The sequence below is a fragment of the Arachis hypogaea genome, chromosome 2 (genome assembly GCF_003086295.3).
Source record: "Arachis hypogaea cultivar Tifrunner chromosome 2, arahy.Tifrunner.gnm2.J5K5, whole genome shotgun sequence".
In the NCBI taxonomy this organism is placed as follows: domain Eukaryota; kingdom Viridiplantae; phylum Streptophyta; class Magnoliopsida; order Fabales; family Fabaceae; genus Arachis; species Arachis hypogaea.
The window spans coordinates 102,237,753-102,253,393 of NC_092037.1; the positions used below are offsets into that span (position 1 = coordinate 102,237,753).

The window sequence follows — 15,641 nt, forward strand, 5'->3', positions numbered from 1 at the left end:
CACATAAAAATATTTTAAATATTTTTTTTTAAATACGTTTTTTAATAATTAAAATTTAACTTATATAATCGATCAAATTATGTTATTTTTGTTAAAATCAGACCAAACAAATTGATTTGACTGAAAAATCGATAAATCAATAAATATTGAATCGATTTAAATTAATATTCTTTTTTTATAAAAATGGCTATAATACTCTTATTATAAAAAATGACTAAAATATTTTTATTATATATATTAATTTTGAAAATCCTAAATTCTAATTCAATTATGGCATAGAGAGAAGAGAAAGATTAGGATTTAGAATTTTAAAAAAATATAATAGAAATATTTTAAGTCATTTTCCATAATAAGGGTACTATAGTCATTTTTATAAAAATATTAATTTAAAATTGGTTCAAGATTTGGTTTATCGATTTTCGGTTAAATCGATTTATTTCGTCTAATTTTGACAAAAATAACACAAGTTTAATCAATTATATAAGTTAAATTTTAATTATTAAAAAAACATCTTTAAAAAAAGACGTTTTAAGCGTTTTTACGTGAATAGTTGTCTAACATCAATGATGATAAGTTTGGGTGCAAATTTATTTATTTATTTTTTACTTAATTAAATTTTGTTAAAGGTTTAAAATATAATTTCCATATTTCTCTAACACAGTCAATGTAGGTATTTTTTCTCCTCAAATTGTGGAAATTACAAAAAATAAATAAAAATAAATTTAACACAAAAATAATTTTAACTATATTATTTTAAAAAAAATGAGTTATACTATAGTATACTATGTATTTTATGAATTTACTTTTTAGCTTATATATGTATATTTATTTAACGTTTTATGAATTATTAGATTTAATTAATTAGTGAAATGATATAATATGTTTCCTCACATAATAACCTTTTAGTCTTGAAACATGCACTATATATACTAGTGTATCAATGGACACACTATATATTGATTTATTGTTTATTTTACTAAATGCATGTGTATAAAAATAATGAAAATGAAATTAGTTGAGATAAAAAGTGATTTATAACTTATAACCCATTGTGTGCCATATTTTGCAACACAATAGGAATCAATGGCATCTCCTTTACCTTCTTTTAATTTTGGGGCCGCTGAGTTAGTAAACGTTCTGTTCTTGAGTTATTTCTGAATGTTAATTAATTTCATCAATGTCAAACTATTTTTTTCTATCAGTTGCATATTTTTTGCTGGTATTGTGCTTTTGATTAATCATATTAAAAGACTTTCAACACATATAACTAATTTGAATAACCTGAAAATCTAGAAAATAAAAACTAAAGTAACATTTCACTGCGTATTAATAGGGATGAACTGTGTAACACCTTACAACATAAAATCTTATGCTTAAGTCATAAAATAGAGGTGACGAGGTATTACGACTTTTAAAAATAATATATATATACGTGTATAATAATTGAAATAATGTAATATACGAGGAGTCTTGAATAAAATGCTTAAGCAAAGTTGCGAAACGAAAAGTGCAACGCCCACGTAAACGAAACTTAAAAAGAATATATATATATATATATATATATATATATATATATATATATATATATATATATATATAAAAAGAGTTGAGCACTAAAGATTACAGAATATCAAACTCTAAATTCAACTTGCGAAGCCAAGGTCGACCATCATATATACATATATACAACCCAAAATGTACCAAAGACAGAAAACTGATAGTCTGTTTTTCTAAAAGTCACTTCTAGAAGGCAAGCTACAAAATTTGTAGATTCGGAGAATCTATAAACATAAATACATAGTCTAAAACCTCAAAACACAGCATTTCAAGATTTAGATCTTCGCTTGCATAATAAATCCAGACGCCTAACGAGGTGCCTCTCGACTTATATCTAAAAAATATAAATATCTGAGATTCAAAACTAGAACTCCAATACATAAGATATAAGGTTTCGAAAAAGTTAGAGGCAATCCTAGAATTCCAATACTCAGATTCAAAACTTAAAATAATAAATGAACCATAAGTTAGGGTAAGTCATCTAAGGCATCTAGATTCTAACTCAACTCTAATCTTAATCCCTCAATTTTTGCCTTCCTTCAATCCTCTAAACTTCGGTGAAACCATACAGACAAAGACAAATAGAAGTAGAGTACAGTTAATGCAGAAAAAGTAAATTTTTTAACAAATTGGTTAGTTTGCTTTGTAGAGAATTTTGAGACAAACGCGTAACCACTAACAGCTCGTCAATTAGAGTGCTGGATTAAAAGATAAGTGGGATTGAAATTAGTGATCAAGGGTTTGTGACTTTCCCCTTGTTCTTCCCAAAGCAGTGGGAATCATAATTATTTAAGGCAAGGAAGCTGAAGCTCTTTGTGTTTTAATGAATTGGGTTGGGCCATGGCCCAGTACAGGTCTAGTTTATTCGGTTTCAGCTCGTTCGATTTAATTTTAGGTCAAAATCTTTAAAATTAGTATTAAAATTTATATTTTAATTATTTCTACTTTTCTAACTTATCAAATTTAATTTTTTAAATTTTTAAATAATAATTAATTTATTAGTTAATTATTTATTAACTTTCAACATTTTACAAACTGCAACACCTTCACACCAATATGGATAAGACTTTTTTATATAAATAAATAAGAGAAAAACTTTATTTATCAAATTACGCACTAGGAGAAATACTTATCGAAATACGCAGGGCCAACTCAGGGGGAGCACCCGCGAAATAGAGTTGCACTCCAATCCGAGTCCGGCGGCCACGAAATGGGCATAACAGCAGCAGGAGGCATGCAGCTCCCCCACGTCGCTCCTGGCAAGCACGAAATGGGCACATCAGCCCTGGCACACACGAATTGGGTCACCTCAGGGGCAGCGACAGCGAATTAGCTCCATTATGCCAGCGACGTCCGCGAATTGGCATTCTGTCATTGGCATTTTGGTCTCTGGTATTAGACGATGAACCCTGGCCAGGATAGCTTGTTCTCTTCTTCCTGTGAATAGTACAGAAAAAACGTATTCTTGTCCACACCACTCTCACTTCCATGTTTTTGGGAACTTGATTCTTCAGTTTTCAGCCGCTTAGAAGCAAGAGTCACAATGAAACCATCTGCACTTGATCTTTCAGTCTTCATCTTGAGGACACTTCCACTCCTTTTCTCTAACAACCTTTCATCGGCCAATGTTTTATTGTTGGCTTGTGCATGGTTGTCAGAAAAGGAGGACGCCTCTTTTCTTCCCTTTAGCCGAAAGCTTAGATACATCTTGTCCATTCTCCATAGCCCTCATCCACTGCAAATCACTTAATGTGTCTGCATACACGACACTTTTTTCTTTTCTGCTTTCTAGTAACACTACCAACATTAAAAGATTTGGCTTGATCATCCTTATTTAGAGCAGAGTATACCCAATCTAAAACTTCATGCTCTTCATTGAGACGAGATCTATAATTCTCCCTTTGTCTCCTCTCTTCATCCATTTTCTCAAACAGCCAAAATTCCTCATCAGATCGGGTTGTAAGGTAGTTAATTCCACATTCAAGCAGTTAATGTATAGCAAGACCTATGAAGCACAATACGAGATTGAAACAGTGGCACATGTTTGTTCCAAACTGAACACAAATGTGTGTTTCATATATGTGTTCATAGAATATGAAAGAACTATGATCCTAAGCCGCCAGCGTAATGGAGCCAATTCGCTGCCGCTGCCGCTGTCCCTGAGGTGGCCCAACTTGTGTGCGCCAGAATTGATGGGGCCCATTTCGTGCATGCCAGGAGCGATGTGGGGGAGCTGCATGCCTCCTGCTGCTGTCATGTCCATTTCGTGACCGCCGGACCTGGATTGAAGTGTAACTCTATTTCGCGGGTGCCTCTCCTGAGTTGGTCCTGCGTATTTCGGTAAGCATTTCTCCTCGTGCGTATTTTGGTAAATAAAATTTTTCTCTTATTTATTTATATAAAAAAGCGAATGAATAGAGTTGATTGGGAAGCACCGAATTGAATGGTATCAAAGCTACCAATTCCTAATTATTGGTACTAGTAGTTAATAATACCAATCTATAAGTGCGACATTACCTGAATGGGTTGAGTATAAGAGAGGAGCTCGTTGAACTGATAAATTACACAGTTGGTCCTTATACTTTTGTTAAAATTATAAATTAGTCCTACACATTAAAGTTTATAATTAGGTCCTTGTTCAAAATATTTTGTAATTAGGTCATCAATGACGTTTACCGTAAAAAAAAATTGCACATTTACCACAATGTCCTCTTCTTCCTCTTTTTCTTTTTCTTCCTCCTCCTCTCTTCAACATTTTTATTCTTTTTCTTTCGTTACTACCGTGAGCCACCATCGCCAAAGCCCGCCCCCTTCTTCCATTATCTCTTTTCTTCACATCTTTTCCTCCCTTCTTTAATTTCCTCTACAAATCAACATAAAAATAATAGCTCAATTTATCACAATCATATAAACACAGCAACGAATCAACATATTATAATCCAATAACTGAATAGCTAAAAAAATTAAAAAAATTTATCTAATACTGTAAAGGCAGAACACAAGAGGAGGAAGGGAAGACGAATCAAGACAATGCAGAGACTGGCGAGGGAGAGTAGTAGCGACGCGAGCCCTGCTAGATGAGAGAAGTGAGACGAAGGAAGGAGGCGAGACGGGACTCGTGAGCACAGATGCAGTGGACAGAGGTGAGAGACAGAGAGCGCTGGGGGTGCTGTTTTAGAAAGTGAAAAAGTGAGAGTGAGAGAGTTCGGGAGGGTGGGGTAGATTCAAATAGTTTAAGGAGTTTTTAGTCATTTTCAAATAGTTAAATTATACAATTAGTCCATATATTTTCACTAAAATTACAAATTAGTTCGTACTGTCAAACACGTACAAGTCACATGTTTAAAATAGCAAATATATTGACGAATATTCTGTTAAATCAAACGTAATTTAAACAGTAGGGACTAAATTACAAAATTTAATTTTGTTTAAAGACCAATTACAAATTTTTAAAGTGTAGGAATCAATTTATAATTTCAATAAAAATATAGAGACTAACTATGTAATCTTACTATTTAAAAATGGAGAGAAAAATTAAATTAAAAAATTATAAATTGTTAGCCACCTCAAGTAGCCATAATAATTGACAGCATGGTAATAACTATGTCACATTAGCAGTTCGCTTGCTGACTCACATTGAAAATAAATTAAAGAACTTGTACGGAGTTTTAAGCTCAATCTAAAAGATTAAATTATTGCAATAAAAAATTCAAAAAAAAAATTAATGCAAAACCTAATATGAAAAATCACTTAGTTAAATTAAACATAAAATTTTAAATTTAAAATAAAAAATACGGAAGATATTTATTGAATTATATGTATAATCAATCATAAATTTACTTATTATGAATTAATAATATGATTTTTTTTATTTAAATTTTAGATATTTATTTTTGTATCACTTAATCTATCATATGTTATATTATTGATCTAGTGGTATAAATAAAAATGTGCACAAAAAAATTAATTATTATATATTTGTATATGATATATATATTATTAATTTATTTTTAATATATATTTTATATTTTAATATATAATTTCTATTGATAATTAATTTAATGATTAATACAATTAATAAATTCAAAAATTTTATATAAATATAAAGAAAGAATTATTAAATTAGTTATACATATAATTTATGTATAAAAAATATATTTAATTTATTTTTAATAAATATTTTATATTTGATTAATCACTAATTTTTTTTGCTAAATGAGTTTTTGTTTTATTTTATTTTTTCTTCGATAAAATTCGGTTCCTCAGTTCAGCCAATTACTTTTGCTGTCAATGAGTTGTAACTCATAAACTCATACGGCAGTTGTCGTCTTTTTTTTCTTATTGTAATAATAAAAAAAAACGCTCACTATTTTCGCTTTAAATACTCTTCCGGAAAAAAAAATCAACATTTTCCTTTCCACGTATTCCCGGAAAATCCACAATCGAAGGAATTAAATTAACACCAATAAAATAAAATAAAATAAAATAAAAATCTTTTCTCCCCCAACGCAAAAACGCAATACACATGACAACAAAAATTCCACTAACTACCCCAAAATCTTCTTCAAATCCTTAGAAAAAAAATCGCTCCTTTTTTCACCTCATTTTCCCCCTTTATTCTCGTAAACCATGACTTGAATCGACAAGAAGAAGAAGAAAAAGGAGGAGGAAGAAGTAAAAGGACAATTTTGCCCTTCAATCGGAAGAAGAAGCGATGGGGGCATCGCTATCGAACCTCGGTACGAACGGTTCGATGATCGGTCCAGGCCTCGGCGACATACCGGAGGGTTGCGTGGCGCGCGTGTTCCTCCACCTGTCGCCGCCGGAGATCTGCAACCTTGCACGACTCAACCGCGCATTTCGCGGCGCCGCCTCCGCCGATTCCGTTTGGCAGTCCAAGCTTCCATCTAACTATCACGATCTTCTCGATCTCGTGCCTCCCGAGAGGTACAAGAATCTCTCAAAAAAGGACATTTTTGCCCTCTTATCTCGCCCCGTGCCATTCGACGACGGCAATAAGGTGAGGGTTCCGTAATCAGGTTAGTTTCACTTCAATTTTGTAGTGGTTGTGCTGGCTAGGGTTCTTCTGAATTGTAAATTAGGTCATCATTGGTAGCAATAATTGGGGTTAGAGATAGTTTTTAGGATTTTTGTTGGTATGGCAGAGGATTTACCTGATTTGGTTTGATTGAATTTTAGGTGAAACATTGCTTTTTGTTTTTTGGAAGGTTCCAACTTCAAAGCCTTCTTAATTTGGTTAGGATACTCAATTATTCATCAAATTAGCAATGGTAGTAATAATTTGGATACGGTCCCTTTGTTAAGTGTTCATAAGGTTTTTGTTAGAGTAGATGCTTAAATTGGCCCTTCAAGTATGTGTAACATCAATTTGATTCTTCATTGTATATAATTGATGTTGATGAAGTAGGAAAGTTGAAGTTCTAACTATGTTGTGTGTCTTTGGAGGACTAATTTTGGGTCTACTTGCTATTTTGGAAGTGGATGTGTTTTGTGGTGTATTCACTGAGATTGAGGGGAGGGGGTTTTATTTATGTTTGGATTTTGAGTCAATTTTGAATATGATTTGTGGTGAGTACAAAGATAAGCTGATCTATGCATATACTTACAGGAAGTGTGGCTCGACAGGGTGACAGGAAGGGTTTGCATGGCAATTTCGGCAAAGGCAATGGCAATTACTGGAATTGACGACCGGAGATACTGGAATTGGATTCCTACCGAAGAATCTAGGTTAGATTAACAAATCTTTAATTTTGAGATTAGAAGCTTAAGACTGTTGTATAAGATTTTTGCTGTGATTTCTAAGACTGCATTTCATATTCGTTGTAGTTTTAGTTTTCTTTTTTGTTGCTGAAATAATAGGATTGTTTGGTGGTTTGATTGTAAAGGGAATCATACGAAAATGATTTAGTAGTAGGATTGGTTGGTCTTATCTAAGTATTTACTGGTACTGCCATCGAATATCATTACAATTTAGGATGATTTGTCTGGTATAATGCAATTCAAATAAAACAACTTTATCTTGTTTTTCCTGGCTCAGAACTTGTTGATGTGAAGTAGTGCTTAACAACTATAACAATGCTATATGAAATTGCTTTGATTGTGTTTTTGTCGAACTACTAGGCTTGTAGACTGTAGTTCATTTCACATATGTGCAATCTGTTTCTGGCATGCTACTAACATAACGGGTAGTCTCTGTGGCCTTCCCTGTTTTAAAAGCTTCATTGCTTAATCCTTGATTCAATGTTGAGTTTAAAATCAAAAGTAACTAAAGCAATTCATAGAACTGCTTAATGGGATGAAGCTGACTAATTATCATCCTTTTGGAGCCAAACCAAAATAAAATGGACTAGTGATCGTGAGTTTGCTCCTATGTTTGGGTTTTCCTCTGTTTTGTCCTAAAAGTTAACATAATTTCACAGACCACATTGACAGCCCTATTACAATATTATTATTTACTATAAGTAAATAATTCTTCATTTAAATTTTATTCTATTATACCTTTTTGTGATTACTAGGAAAACAAATGAAGACATTTTATAACTTTTAAGATTCATAATCCAACTCATTATAAAAGTTTGGACACTAATTTTCGACATACATATACATTCATTAATTTGGACAAGGACAGGATGGATATTTGCTGCTTTAGTTATTGTGACCTGGAATGATTCTTTTAAATCAAACTTGAGATGTTGATCAGATTTGTAGGGATTGACTGTATTTTACAACCTTATTGAACCACAATACTCTTACAGGATTGAATCAAATAGGAGGTTGGTTTTGGTTGGTTTTCACTACCTAGATTAGTTTATTGATAGCTGCAACTAATTCTCAATGCCACACTATACTTAAATTATGTCGGTTTACTTTTTGTGTGTGTTCCATTTTGCATTTATTTTTGTGCATTGCAGCATTCTTGCAAATTGTTATTTTGAAGCTGCTTTGTGTTCCTTTTGTTCTTATAATCTGTCAGCATTGTGTAACAGCTTAGACAATTTTCAGGTTCCAAATTGTAGCATATTTGCAGCAAATATGGTGGTTCGAAGTGGACGGGGAGGTAAAGTTTCCATTTCCTCCTGATATATACACACTCTCCTTTCGACTTCACCTTGGACGGTTTTCTAAAAGGCTCGGGCGGCGTGTAAGCAATTACGAACACACTCATGGTTGGGATATAAAACCTGTGAAATTCGAGTTATCCACTTCAGATGGTCAACACGCATCAGGCGAGTTCTGCTTGGACGAAACCGAGCTCGACGATGGATACGGCAACCATAAGCGTGGATACTGGGTAGATTACAAGGTGGGGGAGTTCATAGTCAGTGGATCAGAGCCTAAGACTGAGGTTAGATTCTCCATGAAACAAATTGATTGTACACATTCCAAAGGTGGCCTTTGTGTAGATTCTGTATTTATTATACCTAGTGATTTGAGAGAGCGTAAGAGAAGAGGCATTTTGAAATAGCCACACATGCAAATTAGGAAGTTTTTTGTTTAGTAATGTCAGACTCTGTTAGGGTCTAAAAGATTATATATATACTTCTAAACAAAATTGAGGATTTGGAGAAAATAATCTTCTGCTGAGTTTTTTTTTTTTTTTCCCATTTAGTAGGTATCTATTCTCTATAGTCATGCAATTCATCATTTTTATGTATTTAGTTGTTTTCATATTCTATATATTTGTCAGATGATATATCAGAAAAAAGGAGAAAAAAAAAAAACTCAAAAAAAGGTTTTGCACTTTTGCTTGCAGTGGCTGGTCTCTATTCCTTCTGAAACTTATTTGGGATGCAAGAGTAGATTTTTGTTATTAATGCCATCAATTAACTTATTTTTCAGTCAAATTGTGGTCAATGATAGCATATTTATGGCTGAACAACCTAATTCTGTGTTACTTAGGTGTAAAAAATAAAATTACTCAAACTCACATTAAAGTAAATTACATTAAAGTAATTTTATAGAAAGTTCTCAAGTAAATTTTCACCCTATGGCCCTATCTATCATATGTGAATATATTTAATAACATAAATAACCCAACAAAAAAGGAACAAAATAGTCTGAAGTATATATAAGTAATTTTTCCCCCATTTCTTTAAGTAGCAATTCTCAATTCCCAATCCATGATATAGCCTAACAGAATTGGATGAAATGAAATTAGGGTCAATTTGATGTTGGGTTCTTTATTCCAAGTTATGTAGCATGCTGTGAACCTTCCCTGTCACATTCTACTTTATATATACAACATTTCTAAAAATACATAGCCACACACAGAAGATAATTATAGGATTGCCATAAAAATGTGATGAATCACTGAGAAGTCCATTACTTCCATGCAAGTGAAAGTGATGCTGGGATTTTTTTTTTTTCCCTTTCATACCAACTGTAGCAAAGGTGACATCATTCCTCTATATGCAACAGTGTGCTAAAAGAAATTCAGTGAAAACACTATTTAAACTGAGTGAACATTAATTGTTGATACTATTTGAATTTAATTAGTTTGTTAAATTGCCTGATCCAATCTGACTGGCATTATAAAAAAAAAACAATAAAAGATAAAAGCTAATAAATTTCTATGTGGATATATAAGTTTTTAACCATGGTTAACATTTATAGGTCCTTTTGATGAAGCCTATAGGTCTATAGAAGAGTTTGTGTTTCGCTTTTAAATAGTTAAAATCTTTAAGTAATTTAATTTTGGTTACTACTCACATGAAAAAACACGGCGTGAAAAATATTATAAATTATTAAATAATTTAACATATTCGATTAAACTGTTTAATATAACACATGTTTAATTATTATTTTTACATAAAAATATTTTTATATAAATAATCATCTTTAATTTGTAAATTAGATATTGTAACTAAAACTTTTTTCATATATTAATATTCTCAAGACTCACTTATTCATCCAAAAGGTACTAATATTATATTGCATTATACAAACATTTAATTTGTGGAAAGCTATGTTACAATGTCTTGTACAAAAATAATCCACATCGTAGTGTCATCATATGAAAATATTAAAATAGCATTTTGTTTCATTTACTTTGCCTACTTTACAATATCTCAATTAGGATATTAGAAATTTAATTTCTAGAATACTCAATTTGATATATTTTATAAAAATTTAAAATAATTTTGAAGCATAACACAAACCTCATCTCTAGAGAAGTAATATAGGCATAATTAATCAAGCAGTGTTTGTTTATAATATCATCTTATTTTAAGGCAGATCAATGCAATTTATCCAAAACATTATAAAAGTAATAAAATGATGTAACGATTTAATTATAGATCTAATTATGAATGAATCAAAATAAAATATCACTTCTACTGTTTTTGATTGACACTAGTCTAATTTATCCATTCATACATGGTCCAAATCAGACAAATATATATATATCTTGGTTAACCTAACTAGTCAGAGGGACCCCATTAATGTTTTTAAGGAAAAATCAAAATTATTCATTTGCATGGAACTTCTTTATAAAAATAAAATAAGATAAAAACTAAAAATAAAAATATGCAAAAGCTAATACATTCAATTCAATGATGAATAGGGTTTGGTAAAACCAGGAAGAAAAGAACTAAATTGTGTGATGGTTGGGAGACAAGGGAAAAGGAAAAGACAACAGTACGTTCAAACATTATAAAACATATTTCTTTCGTTTTAAATTAATTACCTTTTTCTACTTTTTTATTTTAAAATAATTATTATTTTCATATTTTAATAATCTATTAATTAATTATACAGAAAATATATAGCAATAAATAAAGAAAAAGTCTAGGGAGCCAGCAGTTTTATTGAATTTTGGCCAGCATGTAACCAGCAAGGGAAGGTGAGCCATTGGATGAAATCTCATACCAATCTCACACCATCAAATCATCATTAATGGCTAGTTGATGGCTAACAATCACAAAAATTGCTGGCCCCCTAGTATTGCTCATAAATAAAATATAATTTTTCATTTTCTCTCAAATTTTTAAATCCTTAATAAAATTTAATGATTATTTTAGTAATTATACATAATTTTAGAAAAATTAATTTGAAACGAATAGAGTAGGTTTTTACTATATGTGGAACAGCTTCTACTATGCTTTTCCGGCGGTAGTTTCGTTCAATTAATGAATCTCTCTATCTTTTTTAACTCTATATTAATGTTGCACATTAATTACTACGATGAAATCTCAAGTTTTACCATCATTAGCACATGGTATTTGTGTAACTAGACGTACTAAAATTACTAATTGTACATAAAAAATTAATCACCGTATATTTATATATAAATATATTTTATTTAATTATTTTAATATATATTTTATATTAATAATTAATTTAATAATTAATTTTTAATGTATATATAATACAATTAAACATGATATGCAAGTAATCAAGGACCATATGTATAAGATTTAACCAAACATATTGATTCAGATGATAAATATCTCATTTTTTTAGTTAGATTTTAAATTTAATTAAACATATTAAATTATTTAATAATTTTCACTTTCCGATTTTATATAAAACAATTATATATATATGTAAGGGTGAAAATTCAGGTGCAGTCGACTTCACGTGAAGTTGAGAACCAAGAGTCGTTAGATTATTTGATTGATTTGATTAAATTTTTATTTAACGACTCTCAGCTATCAATTTTACATGAAATTGACTGCAAATTAATTTAATAGTTAATTTTTAATGTATATATATATATATAATACGATTAAACATGATATGCAAGATTTAAGCAAAGATATTGATTCAAATGATAAATATCTCATTTTTTTAGTTAGATTTTTAATTTAATTAAATATATTAAATTATTTAATAATTTTCACTTATCGATTTTATATAAAAACAATTCTATATATGTAAATGACCACTTTTTTTTATACCTATTGATCGAACTACTATAACAAATTAATTAATTAATTGGTCCATAGATTTAATTTGTAGCATGCATATTCTGTTTCTCTCTATCTCTCTAAGTGCTTGCTCATAGTAATCTAACAATAGACATAGATTTATTAGCTTCATAAATTTTGTTAGTAAATAATTAATAACATAAGATATAGTTATATGAAAAAGAAAAAGTGAAAAATCAAGTACAGTTGACTTCACGTGAAGTTGATAGCTGAGAGTCGTAAGATGAAAATTTAGTCAAATCAGTCAAACCATCTAACGGCTCTCACTTATCAACTTTACGTGAAGTCCTGCTCCTGAATTTTCACTAAAAAAAATGGAAGTACCAACAAGGGTTCGGCGCCGTTTGCGTAGAGTCACACGTAGTTGTTTATTTCCGCAGCCTTCGCCTGTGTTTTTCACAGCCAAATGCATGCATATGTTAGGTAGGGTTAGGGTAGTTTTAATTTTTACAACTTTCACTCTCTTAGTGAAAACATTTTACTACATACTCCATATAGTATACTCTAACAATGCAATCAAATCCTCTGACGTGACGAAATACTATACATACATATTTATGTACTATAATATAAAATAAATTATTCTTTAATAAAGGCAAAATTTTAGACATTATTTTATATATAGTTTAATAATAATATAAAAAGTAGTTAAGAGTTGTTGTAAATAGATTAAATTATTCTTTATTCATGTACTTTTTTAATTTATAATTAAAATTCTACATTTTAAGAGTTTTTAATTAGATTTTTATATTAATTTTAAATTTATAATTAGATTGTTTTTAACCGTAAATATTATGAAAGCAGATATGCATCAGTATATTCTGTTAAATTAAATGTTTTTTGAATGGTAAGAATGTAATTATAAATTTAAAATTAGTGTAAAGACTTAATTAAAAATATAAGAATATAATTATAAATTTGATAAAGTTATAAGGGGATAATAACCGAGTAATTTAACCTTGTAAATATTTTGTAATTTTAATAAATGGTTTAGGATTGGGAGCATGTTTTCATTAAAATTTGAGTATGTATATGTATATGAATTTATAGATATTTTAATCTCATTATCTATGTAATTATATTTATTTGCTTCCACACTGAAATAAAAATTATATAAAACTTAATATTGTATATTTTGGCAAAAAATTTTCGAATTCATCAATCATCATAATCATATATATGTCTTATTACTAACTAAATTTTGGTAAAGTTTTTTGCTCTTTATAGCATTGTTGTTAATAAAATTGAAACCTACAAATAAAAAAAAACCCTTTGTTAAATTTTTCGTCTAAACTAATGTTAAGTTATAACTTATAAGCTTATAGATATATATGTTCAAATGTATAATAAAATCTTATTTATAAAAATGTTTAATTATTCTGTCGATTCCTATAATTTTATTGAATTTTCAATTAGGTTCCTATACTTTTTTTCTTTTCGATTGAGTCCCTATACCATATCAGATTTTGTAATTAAGTCTCTATTGTGACAAAAACAATGGAATTAATATAATATTCTGTTAAACAAACCAAATATACCTAACACTTTACTGAATATTCTGTATAGTTTAACAAAATATTTCATTAATTTCAATGTTTTTGCCACGGTAACGACTTACTTACAAAATCTGATATAGTATAGGGATCTAATTAAAAAGAAAAAAAAGTATAAGAACCTAATTAAAAATTCAATAAAATTACAGAAAGTGAGAAAATAATTAAATCTTATAAAAATTATATATACTAATGCTCAACTAATTAAATTTTACCATAATATAATATTATATATATTGATGAACATGATCACAACCCATGAGAAGTACGTAGTAGTAACTAGTAACTGAGAACCGCATCCAAACTCAGATCTGTGTTAAATTGATGACGTGATGAGTATCATAGTTATCTTTTAAAATAAAAAATAAAAAATATAAAAAATTAAAGGTGGAAACTCAGGTGTAGTCAACTTTATAGATGATTTGACTGATTTGACTCAATTTTCATTTAACAGTTCTCAACTATCAACTTTACATGAAGTCAACTGCATCTGAATTTCCATCAAAATTATTTAATTTTGAGAGCAGAGAGAAGTAACCCCTTTAAATTTGTTGTATGTTAGGTGTTTCAAATCTCCCCGGCATGCACACTGCAAACGTTGCACCAAAATTAAATTTATGTTGCTTCTTTATTAAATTAGGTCATCATATTCATATCTATCTTAGCTTCTTATATTGAATAAATATTGATGATGATATATATGAGGTTGAGGACCACTGCTACCTACTACTGCTACTACCACTACTTAATTTTTTGTTTTAATTAATTAAGAGGCTTACTTATTAGTTTTTCTATGGCTACTCTATACCCTATATCTAAAATTTAATTAGTAATTAATTATAGTCCTTCATTGCAGTTATCCTAAGTTGAGGTTTTGAGCTATGATTACAAATTCCGTAGTATTCTTAAATAACTGACTCTTTTTTATGGCTTTTCACATGGAAACTATGAATTACTATTTGGTTTATATATATTTACTACCATGTATGTAGCTTAGCTTCTTCAAATTCACAATTCATTAATTAATCAATTTGGGTTGGTCGAGTGGTCAATTCACTCGTTCGATTAAACAATTATCGAAAAATCAAATCTCGTATTGTGCATTCAGCAATTCATTGGTCAACGGCAAATTCTTAAATGAAACTTTAATCCGTGACAATCGGATTAGGGGATATAAATAATATGAACAATGATTTACATCCCAATTCCACTAAACATGAATATAATATCTTAGTTATTTTAAAATTAAAATTAATTTTTTTTAATTTATTGTTTAGATTATTAAAAAAAAAACATTGTTTCTCTATACTTTCTTCTTAATTAATTACACCCTCCGTTTCATAATAATTGTCGCTTTTAATTTATCATCTAAATACATTAATTTTTTAATGAATCAACAAAAATGAAAAACAACAGTTATTAATTTATTATAAAACGAAAGAAGTAGTAATTAGATTTTATTATTAAATTAAAAATTATTTATGCATCTATATATATTCACTAAGCCAGAAGCGATAGATAACGGTGACTATATATAAATAGAAGGATTGCGATGATTTCAATAGCATTTTAAATTTTATTT

The 15,641-nt window shown here is 29.4% G+C and overlaps 1 protein-coding gene and 1 pseudogene across 1 annotated transcript; one reads left to right on the forward strand and one right to left on the reverse strand.

The window, feature by feature from the left end:
- Positions 1-2,861: 2,861 nt before the first annotated feature.
- On the reverse strand, positions 2,862-3,820 carry LOC112730031 (uncharacterized; annotated as a pseudogene).
- A 2,014-nt stretch (positions 3,821-5,834) lies between these two features.
- LOC112759055 (F-box protein PP2-A15-like) lies at positions 5,835-9,151 on the forward strand. The gene is made up of 3 exons (XM_025807883.3): positions 5,835-6,577; positions 7,187-7,305; positions 8,581-9,151. Exons 1-3 carry the CDS (start codon positions 6,272-6,274, stop codon positions 9,041-9,043), a joined length of 888 nt encoding a protein of 295 aa, XP_025663668.1. The 5' UTR covers positions 5,835-6,271; the 3' UTR covers positions 9,044-9,151.
- Positions 9,152-15,641: the final 6,490 nt, after the last annotated feature.

Coding starts and splice junctions, on each gene's coding strand:
- LOC112759055 (XM_025807883.3), top strand. CDS start 6,272: ATGGGGGCATCGCTATCGAACCTCGGTACGAACGGTTCGATGATCGGT. Junction 6,578..7,186: donor CATTCGACGACGGCAATAAG/GTGAGGGTTCCG, acceptor ATATACTTACAG/GAAGTGTGGCTCGACAGGGT. Junction 7,306..8,580: donor ATTCCTACCGAAGAATCTAG/GTTAGATTAACA, acceptor GACAATTTTCAG/GTTCCAAATTGTAGCATATT.